This window comes from Lethenteron reissneri, chromosome 71, assembly GCF_015708825.2.
Source record: "Lethenteron reissneri isolate LAM-NWPU_2019-01 chromosome 71, ASM1570882v1, whole genome shotgun sequence".
In the NCBI taxonomy this organism is placed as follows: domain Eukaryota; kingdom Metazoa; phylum Chordata; class Hyperoartia; order Petromyzontiformes; family Petromyzontidae; genus Lethenteron; species Lethenteron reissneri.
In genome coordinates, this window is record NC_083849.1 from 250,267 (window position 1) to 269,885 (window position 19,619).

The 19,619-nt window shown below is 53.6% G+C and overlaps 1 protein-coding gene across 3 annotated transcripts; it reads left to right on the forward strand.

Annotated features, from left to right (window-relative positions):
• Positions 1-361: 361 nt before the first annotated feature.
• WDR5 (WD repeat domain 5) lies at positions 362-14,247 on the forward strand. Of its 3 annotated transcripts, none has more exons than XM_061580138.1 (14): positions 362-556; positions 1,951-2,127; positions 2,678-2,786; positions 5,197-5,270; positions 6,093-6,182; positions 7,330-7,419; positions 8,098-8,181; positions 8,333-8,388; positions 9,759-9,805; positions 10,163-10,238; positions 11,125-11,158; positions 12,592-12,666; positions 13,363-13,450; positions 14,131-14,247. In XM_061580138.1, exons 2-14 carry the CDS (start codon positions 2,041-2,043, stop codon positions 14,229-14,231), a joined length of 1,011 nt encoding a protein of 336 aa, XP_061436122.1. In that variant the 5' UTR covers positions 362-556; positions 1,951-2,040; the 3' UTR covers positions 14,232-14,247. The 3 variants fall into 3 exon arrangements, with proteins under 3 accessions (XP_061436122.1, XP_061436120.1, XP_061436121.1); XM_061580136.1 differs by having other exon boundaries at positions 6,093-6,181; positions 7,311-7,419; XM_061580137.1 differs by having other exon boundaries at positions 6,093-6,181; positions 7,320-7,419.
• The last annotated feature ends 5,372 nt before the right edge of the window (positions 14,248-19,619 follow it).

A 19,619-nucleotide genomic window follows, 5' to 3' on the forward strand; every position in this document is an offset into this window, starting at 1 on the left:
CCCCGCCCCTCGCCAACCCCCCCCCCCCACCACTTCCCTGAGGTCCACGCGGAGTCGACGTCACGACCACCGGCTCACGCGCATGCGCACTGTGCGGTGGAACGCGCGGGAAATGAAAAGGCTGTGGGCACGCGCATGCGTAGTTGGTGTCAGCTCCTCTCCCCTCGTTCTACCCCCCCCCGCCTCACTCGCCCACTGCCCTTGGACAATCGCTGGTCACGTAATTCGCCGCGTCGCGCGCATGCGCAATGGGCGGCTCGATTGCGCGGGAAAAAATGAGACTTCAGCGGTGGGGGGGGTGTAGCTGCGCATGCGCAGTTGGTGTCTGTAACGATATCACCACCCGCCCCTCGCCTCACGTGACCTCTGACCCCCCTCCTCACCGCCCCGCCCCCCGCGATGCGCGCGCCACTGCCCCAGCTCGACTAGATGAAGGCCTAAGCTGTATACAGTAATAATAATAAATTAAGATTTCAACGTTTAAGCTTCCCTAATTGAGAGGTCGTTTCCTCACAGTTGCGCTTCTTTTGTCGTCTGCGAGCCGATAGGCGACGCGGTAAGTTTGAGGTTTGACGGAATCTCTGCTTGGTGTGTTAACGGATTTGACGCGTGGCCTTGTGGCGTGTGGCAGCGAGTCGTGGGTCTTTGTGTTAATTTCATCATCATCGTAATGATGCGGTTTTTTGTATTATCCTTAATGAAATTAATGTCGTATTTGTGAATGTTGTAAGTGTTTAATGTGGTTTAGTCGGGTATCGTTTTAGGCCGTGAGTGTCTGCTGTAGCTGACTCTGCACTTTGCCATTACTCGGTGAAATGCTTGTGCAATGTTGTCATAGTATTCATACGCTAAGTGATGAATGTTATCATTGTTAAGTAAAGTGATCATTTGTTTAATTAGTGTCGATGAGGTTCTGGCCTCGCTCTTGAGCGGCTGCTGTCAACTGCACTTTTATCAAAATGACCGGCTAAATATGATACAGTACAATACTGTTGTTTTGTAATTAATGTTAATGTGAGTGTTCATTAGTTTAATTAGTGTCGTTGATGCCACGTCGCTAATGGGTGGCTGATATCGACTGTCTTCCCAACTGGCAGGTTAAATGCTGTCATCATCACGATCCATGGGCAGATGGGCCCATAGGTGTCCTGCACGATTCGTCATATTTCCGCTTTCCTCTCTGCCTTGTGCTAATGTGCTCCAGTAGTGCCACATCTTCATCACACAGATCTCTTATATCGTCAAGCCATTTTCTACATCATGGGACCTCCTTTGCCAGTACCAAAATATGAGAATCGGTTTCCCCCTATTTTCTGGCAACAAAACAGCTGTGTTAAGATGTTAAAACGCCAAAGTGAAACCTTTTACAAGGAATCATGTCTGCCTTAACCACAATGCTTGTGGTCAGAATGCAAACAAAATACGTACTCTGATAATATATGCATTGTCTTTGAAACTGATTGCTAAAAGGTTTCAGTTTGGTGTTTTAACATCTTAACACCCGTTTTCTTGCCATAGTAAAGGGGCAAATCTATTCTCAAGACATTTTCTGTTACGTCTAAATTCTGTACAAATCTATAAATGTGTCGCTACACCCGCCACCACCCGAAACAGCCAATTCGTAAGGTTTGTCACGTAAACAGAACGTGCCAATTAGCCACTAATTCAGCACACCGCTGTGTGTTGGGGAGTAATTAACGACGTTTCGCTGGTGAATTAGAACGAGCTTCATCAGGCGATAGCCAGAATTGTGAAGAAAGTCCAAGTTCTGTCTTAAAGAGCTACAGGCTTAGTGTTGCTTGGAAGTGTATTGTCAAGTAATACGCTGTTTAATTGGGTGCCTTGGCAGGTCCACCATACGTTGATTAACTGTGACTGAATGTGTGTATAGCTGCTACCATCCGTGCCGGTCTTATTGTGCCTACGTCACACCCCGTTGCCCGTCCGCAGAAGCCAGCGTGCGCTCGTTCGCTCGCGGGTTCCCGCGGCCAGGGAGAGGGAGGGGAGAGGAGTGTAACTGCGTGAGGACCGGATCCCGCGATGGCGTCGGAGGAGAAGAAGGCAGAGGCGGACGGAGAGAAGTCGCAAGCGACGGCGCCACCGACGAGTTCCAACAGCCAGGGCAAGGTGCGGCGCACGCAGGGGGTGCCCTCCGGATGACTGCTCCCTTCCCATACTGAAGAAAACGATTGGGATGAGTGATGATGGTGATTCGGGGCACCACGGTGGCGAGGTGTTAACTACCTCGCCTGGTATACAGAATGTTGCTGCGTTCGATCCCGACCCTGACGCCTGCTGTATATTGGAGTTTGCATGTTCTCCCCATGTTTGTCTGGATTTTTCTCCAGGTCATCAAAGTCACGCGTTTAGAGTATTGGACTGCTATAAATTTACACACGATGAACCACTTGGTTGAGCTATCATGTGTGGCCAGGTCGCTTCTGAAAAAGAGCTTTATAGCGCAGTGGGCTTTACATAATGAAAAAAAAATGCTTAGTTTTTAAGTAGTTTAACAATGATGATGATGGCAATGATGATAGTGATGATGCAGTTGCCAATTGATGTAAATAATGACGATGATGATTTTGTCTCTTCCCCCGTCTGTCCCCCCTTTCCCCCACCCCCCTCTCCACCCCCCTCTCCCCCCCCTCTCCCCCACCCCCCTCTCCACCCCCAGCCGACCCCCATGAAGCCCAACTACACGCTCAAGTTCACGCTGGCCGGCCACACCAAGGCCGTGTCCTCCGTCAAGTTCAGCCCCAACGGAGAGTGGCTCGCCAGTTCCTGTGAGTTCTCTCCATAATCCAGACAGCGGCGACGTTAAAGCAGCTGATGTGGTGACGCTGCTGTGTCAGCAGTGGTGCACAAACTCAACTATTTAACTAAAATATTTTTAATTTTACCTGGTAAGGCCCACTGAGCTAAATAGCTATTTTTCAGAAGTGACCTGGCCACAAATGATAGCGCAACTAAGTGGCTTATCACTTGGCAATGTATAGCAGCCAAATACTCTAAACGCACATTGATTCTATATGTGGAGGGAAAAACCGGAGTACCCGGAGAAAAATCCACGCAACCACAGGGAGAACGTGCAAACTCCAAATATACAGCAGGCGTCAGGGTCGGGGATCGAACTCACGACCTCCTGTAAATCGGGCGAGGTAGTTAACATCTCGCCACTGTGGCGCCCAAGCACAGATAACAAACAACTCAACTCGTGAGTCAATGCTATTCTTGCGCACGATGGCCGTATGTTCAGGAGCTGTATACCAACTAGGAGGTCTGCTGCTGACCACGACGAGACGGCTTCAGCAGAGAGTCGTGTTTCTGTTCCTCCTCCGCTGAAGGAGCGCAGACATCGGTGGTGTTACTGTGCGGTCCATAGTGTGGGTTGGATGGTCAAACTCGCACAACTGTGTCTGCTCTTTACTGTATCTCTGTGGGTCTCTGTATCTCTGAGTCTCTATGTCTGTGTGTCTCTGGGTTTATTATATGGTCTATAGTTTGAGTTGCCTGGCCACAATCACACAACTGTGTCTTGTCTTACTGTATCTCTATGGGTCTCTGTATCTCTGAGTCTCTATGTCTGTGTGTCTCTGGGTTTATTATATGGTCTATAGTTTGAGTTGCGTGGCCACAATCACACAACTGTGTCTTGTCTTACTGTATCTCTATGGGTCTCTGTATCTCTGAGTCTCTATGTCTGTGTGTCTCTGGGTTTATTATATGGTCTATAGTTTGAGTTGCATGGCTACAATCACACAACTGCTGTGGCTGTCTTAAATTAACATTCATGAAGGCGACGGGGTGCTGCATCAGCATGTTGATGTTCTGATGCGGTTGATAGTTACAGCAGTGTCTTCAGGAAGGAATGTCAAGCCAGGAGGTTTGCGATGTTGGGGTCTCGAATGAAGTGTTTATTCTGGAGTAGTCGTCAATAAGACTGCCTTGGCCTTTCAAAGGAAATCATATTTAGTAGGTGCTACTATCCACATACAGCAATACCTTGACTTTCGTCGCTTCGCTCTTTTGGCCGTTTTCAATTATAACCACATTTCAAATTTCGTCCGCCTGCTTTTCTCTTTCGTCCGATTTCATCCCAAACGTTCCACAGCGTTCGTACCACGCGCCATCTTTTTCGTTCAGTCTTTGAATAGAAGTCGTTCAGTGAGCATCTCTTATATTTGTGTTTATTCATACGTTATTAATACTGTACTTATTTCTGTGATTTTCCTGTAAACAATTCGTAGTTATTTTTGTGATAACAGTATCATACTACAGTGTTCATAGTTATTTTCGTGATTATAAAACACGTGTACAGTATTCATACAGTGCTTATTTTTGTGATTACTGTGAAATACTTATTTTTGTGCTTTAATATATTCATAATGGGTCCTAAGTGTGGTGATAGTAAAGCTAAAGGAATCCATAATGTTCTCAATTTGCAAGAGAAGCTTGACATAGTCAAACTTCATGAGCAAGGCTAAATAAAGGCTCTGCTTTGACATTCGCAACCAGGCGAAAGTGCTCGGTGTTCCTGTGCACACCGCACCAGATGCTCGTATGTCAGGCCGGGTGGACAATATCCTATAACACTCGCCACTCTGAGCCGCGTGTGCACCTAACGTGCGTGTCCTGTTGCGCACTTTTCAAAATATATAAATGGGCGACGTTTCAGGCAATTACTCTTCTACATAGCACGTGAAAAGGTTCGATTTAAAAAATATTTATGTGGTTCCTCTTAAAGCCACACAGTGTTGTTGACCAATGTGCTGGGTTTTGTTAACGGCCATATAAATACAGTCTGTTCTCCTATAACGCGCTTGTTGTGTTCCTGAAGAACAACGCATTGTAGAAAAATTGCACTATGATCAATAATATAGAGTAAAGCACAGTCCACGATAACAGGTGAGATGCGTGTACAGGCTGAAAAAACACTGAGGCGCGTGTAGGGTAGCATCATTCAGCTGCATCCCGCCTTGTGCGAAGCTATGCCGAGTCAGCCGTACGACCGTTGATTATCACTCACGCGACGTACACAAAAATGACACGCATATGAATGTATCGGGGAACACATTTTTTATAACGCGGATGCGAATTGGATATAACGTGATCCAGTGAGCAGAAGTATGTACTGCATGTTATTGTGTACGGTATGTGTGTGTGATGTGTGTATGTGTGCCTGTTCATTCACAGCCGCTGACAAGCTAATAAAGATTTGGGGTGCATACGATGGGAAGTTTGAGAAGACCATCTCGGGGCACAAGCTGGTGAGGGGGATCCACCCAAATAAAGACAAAGATTCCCCGTATAACCTTGCCATACTCTTAGAGCAAGTGCTGTTAGCTAGCAGCAACTGTGAAGGCCGGCACTGCACACGAAGGGGGGGATGTCCAGCGTCACGCCTGGCCGGCCACTCCTGTCTCTCTACTGCCGATGTTTACACACTGCACCAGATACTATTTTTTGGGGTTGAGTCGACCTAGGTCAGGACTGATTCAGATAATCTACGCTGTTGTTGGTCGTGAGCGGGAATCAAACTCGGGTCTTTGGGTTTATAGTGCAGAGGTCTAACCACGACACTCCCGCTCCCAATTTGGAACCCCAGTCTGTGAGGACGCTATTGTGATAGTACAGGACATCATCTATCCGACCATCACATTTCCACCGTGACCAATTTACTGCTCAGGCCCAGTGCACTATTTGTGCTTGGCATAACAACTATAATTTTCTGTAGACATTCACATATCTGACCTTTTCACATATCTGCTCATAGCTATTGAGTGGGATATACGATCTGCTGCTCCTGATGATGATGGTGGTGAATGCTGCTGATAATTGTAATGCTGCTGATGAAGATGCTGATGCTGCTGCTATTGATAATGCTGATGATGATGCTGCGGCAGATGTTCATAAAGCTGCTTATAATACTACTGATGCTGTTCTTGCTGGAAATGATGATGCTCATGGTGCTGCTACTCTTGGCAATTAATACTCATGATGTTGCTGCTACAGCAGGTGATGCGGATGACGATTCTGTGGATGCCGCTGCTACTGATGATGATGCTGATGATGATTGATGATCTTCACAGGGTATCTCCGACGTGGCATGGTCCTCGGATTCGAATCTCCTTGTCTCAGCCTCCGATGACAAAACCCTGAAGATCTGGGACATGAACTCGGTAGGTACCAACTCGATCTCTGACCCTGACCGTGGACCCCGTGACCCAAATGCCCAGTCGCATCACGGTGGCTCGGAGATGTTAACTACCTCGCCTGGTATGCAGGAGGTCGTGGGTTCCATCCGGACCCTGACGTCTGCTGTATATTTGGTTGCACGTCTCTCTCCCCGTGGTCATGCAAAATTTTCTCCGGGTTCTCTGGGTTTTCCCTTCACATTTAGAAACATGTGTTTATAGAGTATTTGGCTGCTAGAAATGTGTAATGGGTTCACTCAGGCGCACACTGGAACTTGGGAGGCAACACTATTTATTATCCACACAAAGGTAACTCTTAACATAGAGTGGTGACCACCGACCTATCCTCGCTGACACGCACCAACACGCACCATCACTCACTAACACTCTCTCATACGACTAGCGTGGCCAAGCCAGGAGGGGGCTACTGGCTGGCCACCCTGACCACTTGAGGCTTGACTCTTCTTCTTCTTCACGAGGCGTCTTCACGAGGCATCGTCACCCCGGACACGAGCAGCCTCGAACCCGCTGCGGAGGCCGCTTATATGCGCCTCGGCGTGTCCGGGCCACACCCCGGCCACGCCGACCTTCAAGAACTCTTGCGAAGGCTCCTCTCCTGTCCACGTGGTCCCCAAGGGGCCCCCGGGCCCCACCTTGATCCGGTCACGTGTCCAGCCGGGTTCACCCAGAGTGCCACGGCCTCACACAATCCCCGCGGTACTGACCCACGGCCTCCAGACCCCCCGAAGCGGCTGTGACGTCATTCCCGCAACCAGACGTGATGACGTCATGTGTGTGTGTGTGTGTGGACCCCCGTAGTGGTGACGCTCCCCCGCGTAGTGACGTCACGTGTGTGTGTGTGTAGGTCCACACGGTAGTGACGCTCCAAGTCACTACAAATGTGCACATTAAGCCACTTTGTTGAGCGTTATTTGTGACAGCCAGGTCGTTTCTGAAAAAGAGTAGTTGAGCTCATTTTATTGGTTGGATGACAGAGCCGCAAATCGGTGACGGTCATCTATTGGATGACATGCCCAGAATATTCGTGGTGCATGCAGCACTACCGTGCCTTTACCGTGCCTTTACCGTGCCTTGCCTTCTCCGCCCTCCCTTGCCCCTGATGGCCCTGCAGGGTAAATGCCTGAAGACCCTGAAGGGACACAGCAACTACGTGTTTTGCTGTAACTTCAACCCGCAGTCGAATCTCATCGTCTCGGGCTCGGTGAGGATCGTGCACACATGAAGCGTGAGCGTCTCTGCGTGAGCGGCTATGCGTGAGCGCGTGTGGGGGGAGCAGTGGCTATGAGCCCGGGAGCCCGAGTTCGATTCCCGTTTATGGTCACCAACATCGGCGACGATTATCTGAACCGATCATGAGCCTCCCGTAGGTCGACTCGGCCCCAAAAACGAGTACCTGATGGAGTTTGTAAAGATCGTCACTCGGGAGGCAAAGGTGTCCGGGCGTGGTGCCGGCCCCTCCCCACCCACCCGTGTGCCTGTGCCGGCCTTCATCGGTGCTGCTCGCAAACGGAACTTGCCCCAACAGTCTGTTAACGACTACGCAGGGGATCTTTGTCTTGGGTGTGAGGAAACGTGTGTAACGTGTAGTATGGTGTGACGTGGTGTGATGTGTGGCGTTGTTGGCACAGTAGGGGGCACAGTGGTCCGTCAACCCATGGCACCTGGGTCTGTCCCGTGACCTCCTGTCAGTGAACCTTTGATACTTCACGTGGCCTCAAAGTGTACACCTAGCCTGGCACCGGCACCGTGGTGACGTCACCATCGCTTAGTGGTGAATGGCGGGTATTGGTGCTGTGGTGAAGCACGGCCTTCACCACAGCACCAGCACCCTGCTAATTGTCGCTGTCGTTAATCGACCCTGTCGTTGCTGTGACCCCAGTTTGATGAGAGCGTGCGCATCTGGGATGTGAAGACGGGGAAATGTCTCAAAACGCTGCCCGCACACTCCGACCCCGTGTCAGCGGTGAGATGCGCCCCACCTGCGGAACACCAGCACACCCAAACCGCACCATCGCACCCCACCGCACTGCACCATCACACCCAACCACAACACACCGCCGCACACCGCCGCACCACTGCCGTGTGAGCTGATATCCGTGTCGCTTTTGTGTCAGGTTCACTTCAACCGGGACGGCTCTCTCATCGTGTCCAGCAGCTATGACGGGCTGTGGTGAGAGACACGACCCACACCACACGACCCACACCACACTACCCACACCACGCTACCCACACCACGCTACCCACACCACACTACCCACACCACGCTACCCACACCACACTACCCACACTACCACACACCACACTACCCACACCACACTACCCACACCACACTACCCACACCACACTACCCACACCACACTACCCACACCACACTACCCACACCACACTACCCACACCACACTACCCACACCACACTACCCACCCACACTACCCACACCGCACTACCCACACCGCACTACCCCACCACCACACGTACCCACCCGCACTACCCACACCGCACTACCCACACCGCACTACCCACACCGCACTACCCACACCGCACACCACACTACCCACACCACACTACCCACACCACACTACCCACACCACACTATCCACACCACACTACCCACACCACACTACCCACACCACACTACCCACACACTACTTTACCCACATAAACTACTCACTCAACACCCACAAACACTACATACAAAAACAAATAGCCGAATTGGAGAGGGGTCTGCGGAGGTGACGACGGCGGCTTGACCAGGCTCTCGCTCAGCAGTGGCCAGGGCACTGCTGGTGTTGTTGATGTTGATGATGTTGTTGATGTTCTTCTTGGGTCTTTCGGTAAAGTCACGTAGAAGGGAAATAATAAAATAATAAAAATAAAACATAATAAAATAATTCTCACGACGTTTCGGCCACGACGCAAGCAGCCGTCCTCAGGTGAATAACAGGTCTGTCGGGAAGACAGCGTCTGAATGAAACACCCCAGGCTTGGCAGCGTATATTTAAGCTGGGTTGGAGGGGGAAGAGCGCCTTGACAACATAATTTGCATATCAAGAGTAATTTAGCATATTTATGGGAAATGCAGATATGGGATTAGTTGATGATGTTGATGTTGATGATGAATCGGCCGGTACTCGCTGCCTTAACGCAGCATCCACGTCATCACTTCTTGTTCTTTCGAATAGCTGATGTTGATGCAGAGCAACGACTCCAATTCCACATCCAGGTGGTCAAGCCGGATAAGCGCATCGGGCGTAGCGGGGTTTATTGCCCTGATATCTCCTTCATATTGGTGGATCGGGCATTGCGTCGCTACGCGTTGTGCGGTCTGTTGTGGATGACCACAATCATGGCACACTATTGGAGAGTTTTTAATTTTCCACTTGTGCACTGTGACTGCCGCACTTGTTTTTTTCCCCGTTCATTGCCAACGTTGCCCTCCCCTTTCTCTCCGCTCTCTACCCTCTTGTCCCACACGTCTGTGAATCTCACCGTCTCGTCATTGTCTCCCATTCCCCCCCCCTCCCTCCCCGCGTCCCGCACAGCCGGATCTGGGATACAGCATCAGGACAGTGTCTCAAGACACTCATAGGTGGGTCCCCACCTCCAGCCCCCCCCCCAACTACTCACCATCTCACCAAGTAGTGGAGTCCGTGTGGACTCGGACAGAGTGATCAGGTGTTTTACGAGGGGGTCGGGTCAAGCAGAGCCTCGTGCGGCCTCGCAATCCCTCTCCCAGGCCGGCAGTCGTCCACGCACTCTGGCGCTTGCTTCGCGACCGCACGAATGCATTCTCAGAGAGATGGATCGATGCGTAATCATTGCACGGCATGGTTGCGCCTTGTGCGTGGCCACCTCTGTGCAGGCTGTCCCTGTGTGAGCTGCCCCGGGTTAGCCCGGCCTACACCCCCCCCCCCTCACTCTCTTTGTCTCCCCCCTCTTCCTGCAGACGACGACAACCCCCCTGTGTCATTTGTCAAGTTCTCTCCCAACGGGAAGTATATCCTTGCCGCCACGCTGGACAGGTGGGGGCGCTCGCACGCACCGCCAGCGCCTGACATGAATGCTCACACGGTCACAATGTTGGATGTGCGAGTGTACATCGTGTGTGGGGGGCGGTCGTGCAGTGGTTTGCGCTCTACACTACGAACCTGGCCACCTGAGTTGGATTCCCGCTCACGACCAACACCAGTGACGATTATCTGAACTGGTCTTGGGCCTCCCCTAGGTCGACTCGGCCTCAAATGAGTACCTGGTGTGGTGTGTAATCATCCTTCATAGGTGCTCGCTAACAGCACTTGCCCCTACAGTCTGTTAAGGCTATGCAGGGGATCTTTGTACATTCTCGTTCGTATATGTTGGGGGGGTGTGCGTAGCGTAGCAGTGGTGCAGTGATTAACACACTGCGCTATGAACCCCGAGCCGCCCGAATTCGATTCCCGACCACTGCCAAGACATCAGAGGTGATCATCTGAACCGGCCCCATGCCTCCCCTTCGGTGGACTTTACCTGGTAAAATAAAAAGAGTTTAGTTTGATTTGCATTTCGTTATTTTTATTTGCTTACATTTTCTATAATTTGCACTCCGGTTGTGTTTTTGTATTGTTGCTGTAACGTTCTAACCCACCCCGACTGGACATCTGTGGAAAAGGGGCTTTATCGCACATCGGGTTCCTCCGGTATAAATAAATATTCAGATTCTGACCCGGCTTTAAACAAATGAGTAGGTGGTGCGGTGTGTAAACATCGGCACTGGGGAGACGGAGGCGGCCGGGCTCCCCACCCTCTTGTGCGCCGCTGGCGGCCTGCGTAGGTGCTGCTTGCAAACAGCACTTGCCCCAAGAGTCTGTACAAGCTCTACGGGTGACCTTTGTCTTTGTGTAACACAGCTGTACCCCTACCCCACCCCAGTACCCTGAAGTTGTGGGACTACAGCAAGGGAAAGGTGAGATGCCCTCACTGACTACAGTCCACCCACACAGCCAACACCTCGCTACACAATACGCAACTCCAGTTCTGTACGGCGAAGGTGAGAACTCGAGAGGGAGAGACCGGGATAGAGAGAGAGTCCTCATCTTGCAACAGCGTGTGTCAGCTGGGGGTCACGGAAGTGACAACCGCTAAAGCAAATAAAAATAACAGACCGCAATGAAATGAATAGAAATCGGGGACAAAAGCAACCACATCAAGCGACATAACGAATGCGTTGCACGCGGCGTGAATCGCTGTTAAAAATTAGATTCCTCCTGTCGCGCGAGTTGGCCTTGGGCAGCATGTTATCGTACCAATCGCAGCACTATTATTACCACACTTGAGTTACAGAAGCATTACACGGACGACATCAGGTGACTTGTCGCAATGCCTAAACAAACGAGGGAACACGAAGAATCGACTCGGGCGGCCGGGCGGGCGCGTTGGTGCTGGCCACCCACCTCTCCTCCTCGTCAGCAGTGCTGGCCTCCTTCACGGGCCGCCACGGTGGCGAGATGTTAACCACCTTCGCCTGTCATGCAGCAAACTGTGGGTTTCATCCCGAGCTTAACGACGCTCGCTATATATTTGGAGTTTGCGTCTCTCTCCCCATGGCCACGTGGATTCTTGGCTGCAGAAATTCTCGTCTGAGAAAGAGCTACACAGCCCAGTGTGCCTTACCTGGTAAAGAATGTCATCGCTTTTGAGTTTAGTTTTCACAGGCGCTGCCACTCGATAACTCCACTTGCCGTGACAGGCTCGTGAAGGCGACACGGGTCTGCATGTGTGCGAGTGATAGTGTTGCAGTTAGCGTGCTGCGCTACAAACCCAGCGGCCCGAATTAAATTAGCGCTCACTGGCCAACCAGAGGTCGCAAACGGGTTTTGATTCCTTACCCGTACCCGGCCGCACCAGGGTCGCAAACGGCTACCCGTACCCAGCCGGGTATCGGGTAGGGTACGGGTATCGGGTAGGGTACGGGTATCGGGTAGGGTACGGGTATCGGGTAAGGTACGGATATCGGGTAGGGTACGGGTATCGGGTACGGGTATCGGGTAGGGTACGGGTATCGGGGAGGGTACGGGTATCGGGTACGGGTATCGGGTAGGGTACGGGTATCGGGTAGGGTACGGGTATCGGGTAGGGTACGGGTATCGGGTACGGGTATCGGGTACCCGGTTGCGACCTCTGCGGCCAACACGAGTGATAATTATCTGAACTGGTTCTGGGCCTCCCCTAGGTCGCCTCGGCATCGCCACTGGGTAGACAAACACGGTCGGGCATTGTGCTGGCTACTCGCCCCACTAATGTGTGCCGTGCCGGCCTTCATAGGTGCTCGCTAACTGCACTTGCGCCAACCCGTCTTTGAAGGCTCTGCGGGTGATCTTTGTCTTTGCCCCTGTGCAGTGCCTGAAAAGGTACACGGGACACAAGAATGAGAAGTACTGCATCTTCGCCAACTTCTCCGTCACGGGAGGGAAGGTGCGAGCCCTTGCTGCTGCTGCTGCTGCTGCTATCATTGTGGTGGTGGTGGTGGTGTTTGTGGTGTCGGGTTGTTGTCGCGTCGGCTCATGATGACATTAACTCCTCTGTCTGGTCTCGCACCTCATAAGCTCACATTGATGACATCACCTTTACTCTTTTTAAGACCAAGCAGGAAGACTTCTTCACAATTCTGCTAAATCGCTTGATGGAGCTGGTTGTAATAACCAGCGAAACGTCACATACTCGCATTGTAAATGTTGTGGGTTCACTCTTCCAACACACAAGCGGCGTGCTGAACTAGTAACTAATTGGCATATTTTGTTTACGCGAAAAATCCTTACTAATTGGCTGTGGCAGGGTTTAACGACGCATTTATGCAATCTAACGCAAAAAGAACCGTTGTTATGCATCAGGTTGTTGTGTGTGGTGGTGTCTTTATTATCGGGGAGGGGGGCGTGAAGGGAGTCCTTAATCCAGCAGTGAATTGACCATGGCTGCTGTTGACCGCCGTGCGTTGCGCGTCTGTCTGTCTGTGTGTGTGTGTCTGTGTGTGTGTGCGTGTCTGTGTGTGTGTGTCTGTGTGTGTGTGTCTGTGTGTGCGTGTCTGTCTGTGTGCGTGTGTGTCTGTGTGTGTGTGTGTCTGTGTGTGTGTGTGTCTGTGTGTGTGCGTGGGGACTCGCCGCTGGCCCGCAGTGGATCGTGTCCGGCTCCGAGGACAACCTGGTCTACATCTGGAACCTGCAGACCAAGGAGATTGTGCAGAAACTGCAGGGACACACGGGTGCATGCACCACCCCCCACACCCCCCACACCCCTCGCCCCTCCGACTCGCAATCCTATCCCCACCCCCCCCTGACCTCTGACGTTGCCTGGAGCCGTCCCGAGTGTGCTGAGAATCGGGGCGACCTCCCCGGGCCCCGCGCTTTGGGGGATTTGGCCTCCGCGCTCCGACGTCACGGTGTTGGACGTATTTACTTGCGGTTCAGTTAGAAAGCGTGGAGAGGCCCACGCAGTGTGACTTGCCCAGGACCCCGCACCGCCCCCTATGGACGGCCCTGACCTTGCCTTATCTAGTAAGATAAATAATAGTCTAGTTTTATTTGTGTGTAATGTTTAAAGTGATTTGTTTACCTGGCCTATAATTTGCACTCCTGTCGTGTTTCTGTATTATTTTTTGTTGTAATATTATGACCTGCCCCGACTGGACAGCTGTGGACAAAGGAGGTTTATAGCTCATCGGATTCCTCCAGCGCAAATCAATATTCTCATTCTGATTCTGCCCAATGTCGAGGTCCTGCTGCTGTTGCTGCTGCTGCTGCTGTTGCTGTTGTTGCCGGCCACTCCAGGAGGGCCTCGGCAGAGAGGCGCGAGTTTCGCCACCACCACCACCACCACCCTGCCGCCCATACTCATCGCCACTCTCCCTTCTGCCTTTTTCTCCCCTCCCGACCCCCCGTACAGACGTGGTGCTGTGTACCGCGTGCCACCCCACAGAGAATATCATCGCGTCAGCCGCGCTTGAAAACGACAAAACCATCAAGCTGTGGAAGAGCGACTGTTAGGGGCGGGCGGGGGTTGGGTTAGGGGGGTGGGAGGGGTGGGGGGCGGGGCGGCCGCTTCACAGTCGTACCCACAATCCTGTGCGTTTGTCGGGAGGCTTAAAAGGGTCACGGTCCGCAAGCGGAATTTTTATGGCGACGGCCGGGCCAGCGGAAACAAATGCTGCGGGCGCGTGAGGGCGCGTGAAACCGCGTGAGGGCAAGCCGGGGGGCGCCGGGGGGCGGTGGGGGGCGCTGGGGGGTGGCGTAGTTGCGGGAGGCGTTTCCTCTCCGAGACGGCGGGGAGGGGGGGAGCGCGCGTGCCATGCGTGAGGAGGAAGGCGTCGGGGGAGGTCGCGATGTACGGCCACGGGACGAATTTCACCAGGAGAGAGGAAGGTGAAATCTCCTTGGGGGAAGGCGAATTTGTCCATCTCTCGTGACGCCCCGAGTCAAATGGAGACATCCCAGCTTGTTGTCCCCCCCCCCCCGCAACTCCGATTAGCACGGTTGGCTACGTACGGTGCAAAAGAAGTTCCATACATACAAAGTTTACTGTACATACATCGTGGCCGGGAGCGGAGGTTTAAACGTGAAGATGGGAGATTAGACTGCAGCCCCCCCCCACCCCCGTGACCTCTACGTCGCCGAAGGCAGCGTGTGAAACAGGAGGAGAATTTGAACTCTGAGCTTCTAATAATCACTGGGTCTCATCGGTCAGCCAGTCAGGCATTCAGTTAATCATAGTCACTTGGTTCATTCAATAAATGTGTCAGTCCAGTATTTCAATCAGGTCACTCAGTCACTCGCTCAGTTACACAATCAGCCCATCACTTGGTCACTAGGTCATTCATTCAAGCAGTCACTTAGTCAATCGTTCGAACCAATCGCTGTCACTAAGTCACGAGTCAGTTGCTCATTAAATACGTTTCATTTAAAAGCATCCCACGCATGCACCGACTTGGAAGCCGCCATACATTTTTCAGGATTTGACGAGTGTGACGCGCATGACCTCTGCCATCCGATTGTTCATTGCCGTCCCAGTCGCCCACCAGGGGGAGCCGCGATCGGATGTCTGCAGATTTTGGGGCGACTCGTGACCTTGACAGCAGGAAACGCAGCGGCAACTATCCCTGCTGACAGTCGCCCTACAATCTCCCCACTGAGTCATGACCTTAGACACGCTTGGATGGGGGTGGACAGAAGTGGCGGTGGGGGCGGGAGGTTGTGACGAGAGAGTGGAAGATGGTGAAGGTGGCCCTGGTGTGTGTCGCCCCGTTGCTCCGAGCGTCGCCTGGTTGCGAGAAAGATCCGACTGATCGACTCGGGTCGCGGTCGCGGATTGCGAGGTTTCTCTTCAGTCTGCCTCCTCTCCTTCCCTCCCAGAGCAGAGGTCGGGCAACATTCGGCCCCACGGGATCCAGACTTAACCCCCCCCCCCCCCCCCCCAGATACTTAACTTCATACGGCCCGCTCTTAGCTCTTATTTATATTTTAAACTTCCCATTCATTTTTTTTTATTGGCCAGCAGGTTTAGATTTCACGCACACACGGTCCACAGCAACATGTTAAGCGCCACTCGGTCACTTCGGTCAGCCACGAGGGGCCCTCCCTCCCCCCACCCCGTTAACCTGGCCAACGGGCGCACAAGCATCTTCACCTTCGTGACGCGAACACCAGGGTGCGTGCAGACGGGGCGGGTGCGATTGCCCGTCGCCAGAGAAGTGATTTGATCTGTTTGGGAACCTCGGTTAGTTGGTGGGGGAAGTTTCCCCGGCAACCCTTCCTGTGCCAACAAGGCTGGGCCTCTGTCGTCTCGAGGCTAAACCGGGGGTGGCCCAAGAACTTAAAACCTCCGTGAACCTGGCTCGGCCACAACAACAGCATCACCAGCACCGCTGCCACCAGTCGCCAGGTGCGGCTGCTGGCCTCCGAGTTGGAACGCGGACAAGGCAACATCCATTGGTGGACCCGCTAGAAGCCCGACCCTCATCGTCACGATTCACGGACAGACAGCCCCGTAGGTGTCCGCTGCACATTTTGTCATTCGTTTCCTGGCCCCTCGGTGTCGGGAAACTGGAAACTCTGAGGTAGAAAGGCTGAATGGGGATTTATGTCAGAGGGGTTTGTGTTGTGTGCGGGTCGTCTTGGCCTTGGCGTCAACGCGGGACCAAACGAACTTCAGCCTCTTTACCGATTTGTTTTAATTTTCCTCGCTGCAAAACCTAACCGTGCCGGAGACTGCGGGGGTGGGGGGGGGTAACGGGCACGGTCTGATGCCACGAGCGATGTTACAGCGGCGCCATCGCCTGTCTCCGGGTGGCACCCGGCACGCCCGTTGTACTTCTGTCACTGCGAGGTGCGCGCCACCGATTTCAGTCGACCAGCGATCGGCCACAACGCATCTAAGAATGCCTCTCGCCGCCCGTGGCCGTGGCTTCTCCGCGTCAAGTCCCGCATGCTCCTACAGTCTACCGGCGGCACTATTTCGGCACACCACATCCAGTATTCCTGTCGCTATGATGACCGTGGCTCTTCACGAGTCGGGCGCCAGTGATTATCGTCTATTTTTCTTTTTTAAATCGGCATCCCGGACGAAGATCCGATGGAGAAATTGAGCCCCTGGCGTTGAGGATCTGGGGGGGGGACTGGGGAAGACCCCTCGGCCTTGCCTCCGAGGGGGGGGGGGGGGGGTCGCGCGCGTCGAGACATTTCGGCCGGTGTTAATTTTTTTAAATTGTCATCAGTTTGTTTTGAAGTAAAATGGAGTGATAACCCGAACAACGAGTGCGCCTCGGGTGGTGAATTGTCCTTGCACTACGGCGGCCCTTCCCCCTGTCGGAGTGGCTCTGCTGATGAAGGGTGTGGTCTGAATCGTCTTGAAGCCGGATTCGGTGAGAGAAGCCACATTTGAGGGATAGTTTGGGATCTTTACTGGACTTGTGTATCATTTAGGACGTGAGATATTTGTTGATGTGCGATTACAAATGTTTGATTTTTCGACAATATTTTACTTAGCCTATCGGCAATATTAAATACTTGCCGATAAAGAACAGAATCGGACCGGACAGCAGTAAGCTTCAGTTTCACAGATGTGGCCACAGGCCGACTCTGAGTTTAAACGCGGCCTTCGTGCTGAACAATGGGGACGTCGCCAGACACCACGTGACGACCCTCACGGGGCTCCCAGCCCAAACGAACCTCCCAGCCCAGACGAACCTCCCAGCCCAGACGAACCTCCCAGCCCAGACGAACCTCCCAGCCCAGACGAACCTCCCAGCCCAGACGAACCTCCCAGCCCAAACGAACCTCCCAGCCCAGACGAACCTCCCAGCCCAAACGAACCTCCCAGCCCAGACGAACCTCCCAGCCCAGACGAACCTCCCAGCCCAAACGAACCTCCCAGCCCAGACGAACCTCCCAGCCCAAACGAACCTCCCAGCCCAGACGAACCTCCCAGCCCAGACGAACCTCCCAGCCCAAACGAACCTCCCAGCCCAGACGAACCTCCCAGCCCAGACGAACCTCCCAGCCCAGACGAACCTCCCAGCCCAGACGAACCTCACCGACGGCGTCGACCGAGACACCCAACAACTCTCCGGCCGTGCAATTATCGCGTGAATGACGAGGAGGGGAGGCCATCGTCCAGCGGTGGGTAGACCGTGGCTGATGGCGAATCACAAACCCCGACACCTGCACAGAAACGACGAGCCATGCCCTGGACGTCACCGACAACTCGAGCGGAACGTGGAGCCGCCTACTCTGTTGGCCGCCCCTCCCGCTGGGCCTCCCCCCGAGGTCGACACAATCGGCGGCTGGAAACTGCAAAGATCTTCCGAGTTCAACCCGTGACGGTTCACACATTCCTCCTCCTGCTGCTGCGGAGGGAGCTGCTGGTAGGAACGTTGGTGGGTTTCTCGGGCAATGGCCTGCAGGGTCAACGGCCAGGGCGTGGTGTATTCCCCAAATATGCCCGACTGTGAGGGCGGGCACAAGCCGGCGTGAGTAGGTTAAACGTTGAGTTTTATAAGGGCACCACGGGGTGACCAGCCCCTCCCCACCCAGCCCCTCCCCACCCAGCCCCTCCCCACCCAGCCCCACCCCTCCCACCCCCCACGCAGCCTAACCCTCCCCACCCAGCCCCTCCCCATCCAGCCCTTCCCCACCCAGCCCCACCCTTCCCACCCAGCCCCTCCCCACCCTCCCAGCCCCACCCAGCCCCTCCCACCCCCCACCCAGCCCCACCCTCCCCACCCAGCCCCACTCCCCACCCAGCCCCACCCTACCCACCCAGCCCCTCCCCATCCAGCCCTTCCCCACCCAGCCCCATCCTCCCCACCCAGCCCCTCCCCACCCTCCCCTCCCAGCCCCACCCTCCCCACCCAGCCCCTCCCCTCCCAGCCCCACCCTCCCCATCCAGCCCCTCCCCACCCTCCCCACCCAGCCCCTCCCCACCCTCCCCTCCCAGCCCCACCCTCCCCACCCAGCCCCTCCCCACCCAGCCCCTCCCCACCCTCCCCTCCCAGCCCCACCCTCCCCACCCAGCTCCTACCCACCCTCCCCACCCAGCCCCACCCAGCCTCTCCCCACCCAGCCCCTCCCTGCACCACGGACACAATAATCCCCTGTGGGCTGGTGTAGCAGGAGGTTCCTACCAGTAAAACATTCACGAAAACAGGAATTATATCGTTTTACCACGAGGCCGTTTTCCACTTCGCCTTTATTAACGCCGCTATTTCAGCCACGCGCGTCATAATGATTCAATATCCACTCCGTGGGCGGCGTTTTTAAAGTCCTTTAAATGAAAGTTATCAGATCGATGGATGGTGTCTGACGATGATGACGGCGATGCTGCTGCTGCATCACAACGATGCGCGCACACAGCATCACAGTCACACGTGGACACGACACCTCCATTCACACAGCCAGTGGCGGTGACGGCGATTGTGCCAGGCTAGGTGCACTTCACACACAGGCACAGTACAATCACACGCAAAGATTGTTCGCAAAGCCTCAACGTCCTGTTAAAAGGCGTTGTTTACACATCGTACCTGGTACTTATTTAAGGCTGAGTCGACTTAGGGGCCGTCCATAAATGACGTCACGCGATTTCGGACGATTTCTTACCCCCCCCCCTCGTCACACGGCGTCACAAAAAGTCAGACCCCCCCCTCAAATATAACGTCACAAAGCTCTGCCCCCTCCCCCCCCCAAAAAAAAAATAAAACATGCTTCAAATCGCTTTAAACTATTGTCATTGTAGTGCGTGTTTAATGTGGCGCTGCTGCACTCTGATGTTGTAGGAGAAAATATTTATTACCAAGTCTATTTAATTAAGTAGAACGTGTTGTCTATTTATTTAAAGTTGCGCATTTTGTTGTGACGTCACATTTCTCACCCCCCCCCCGTCAC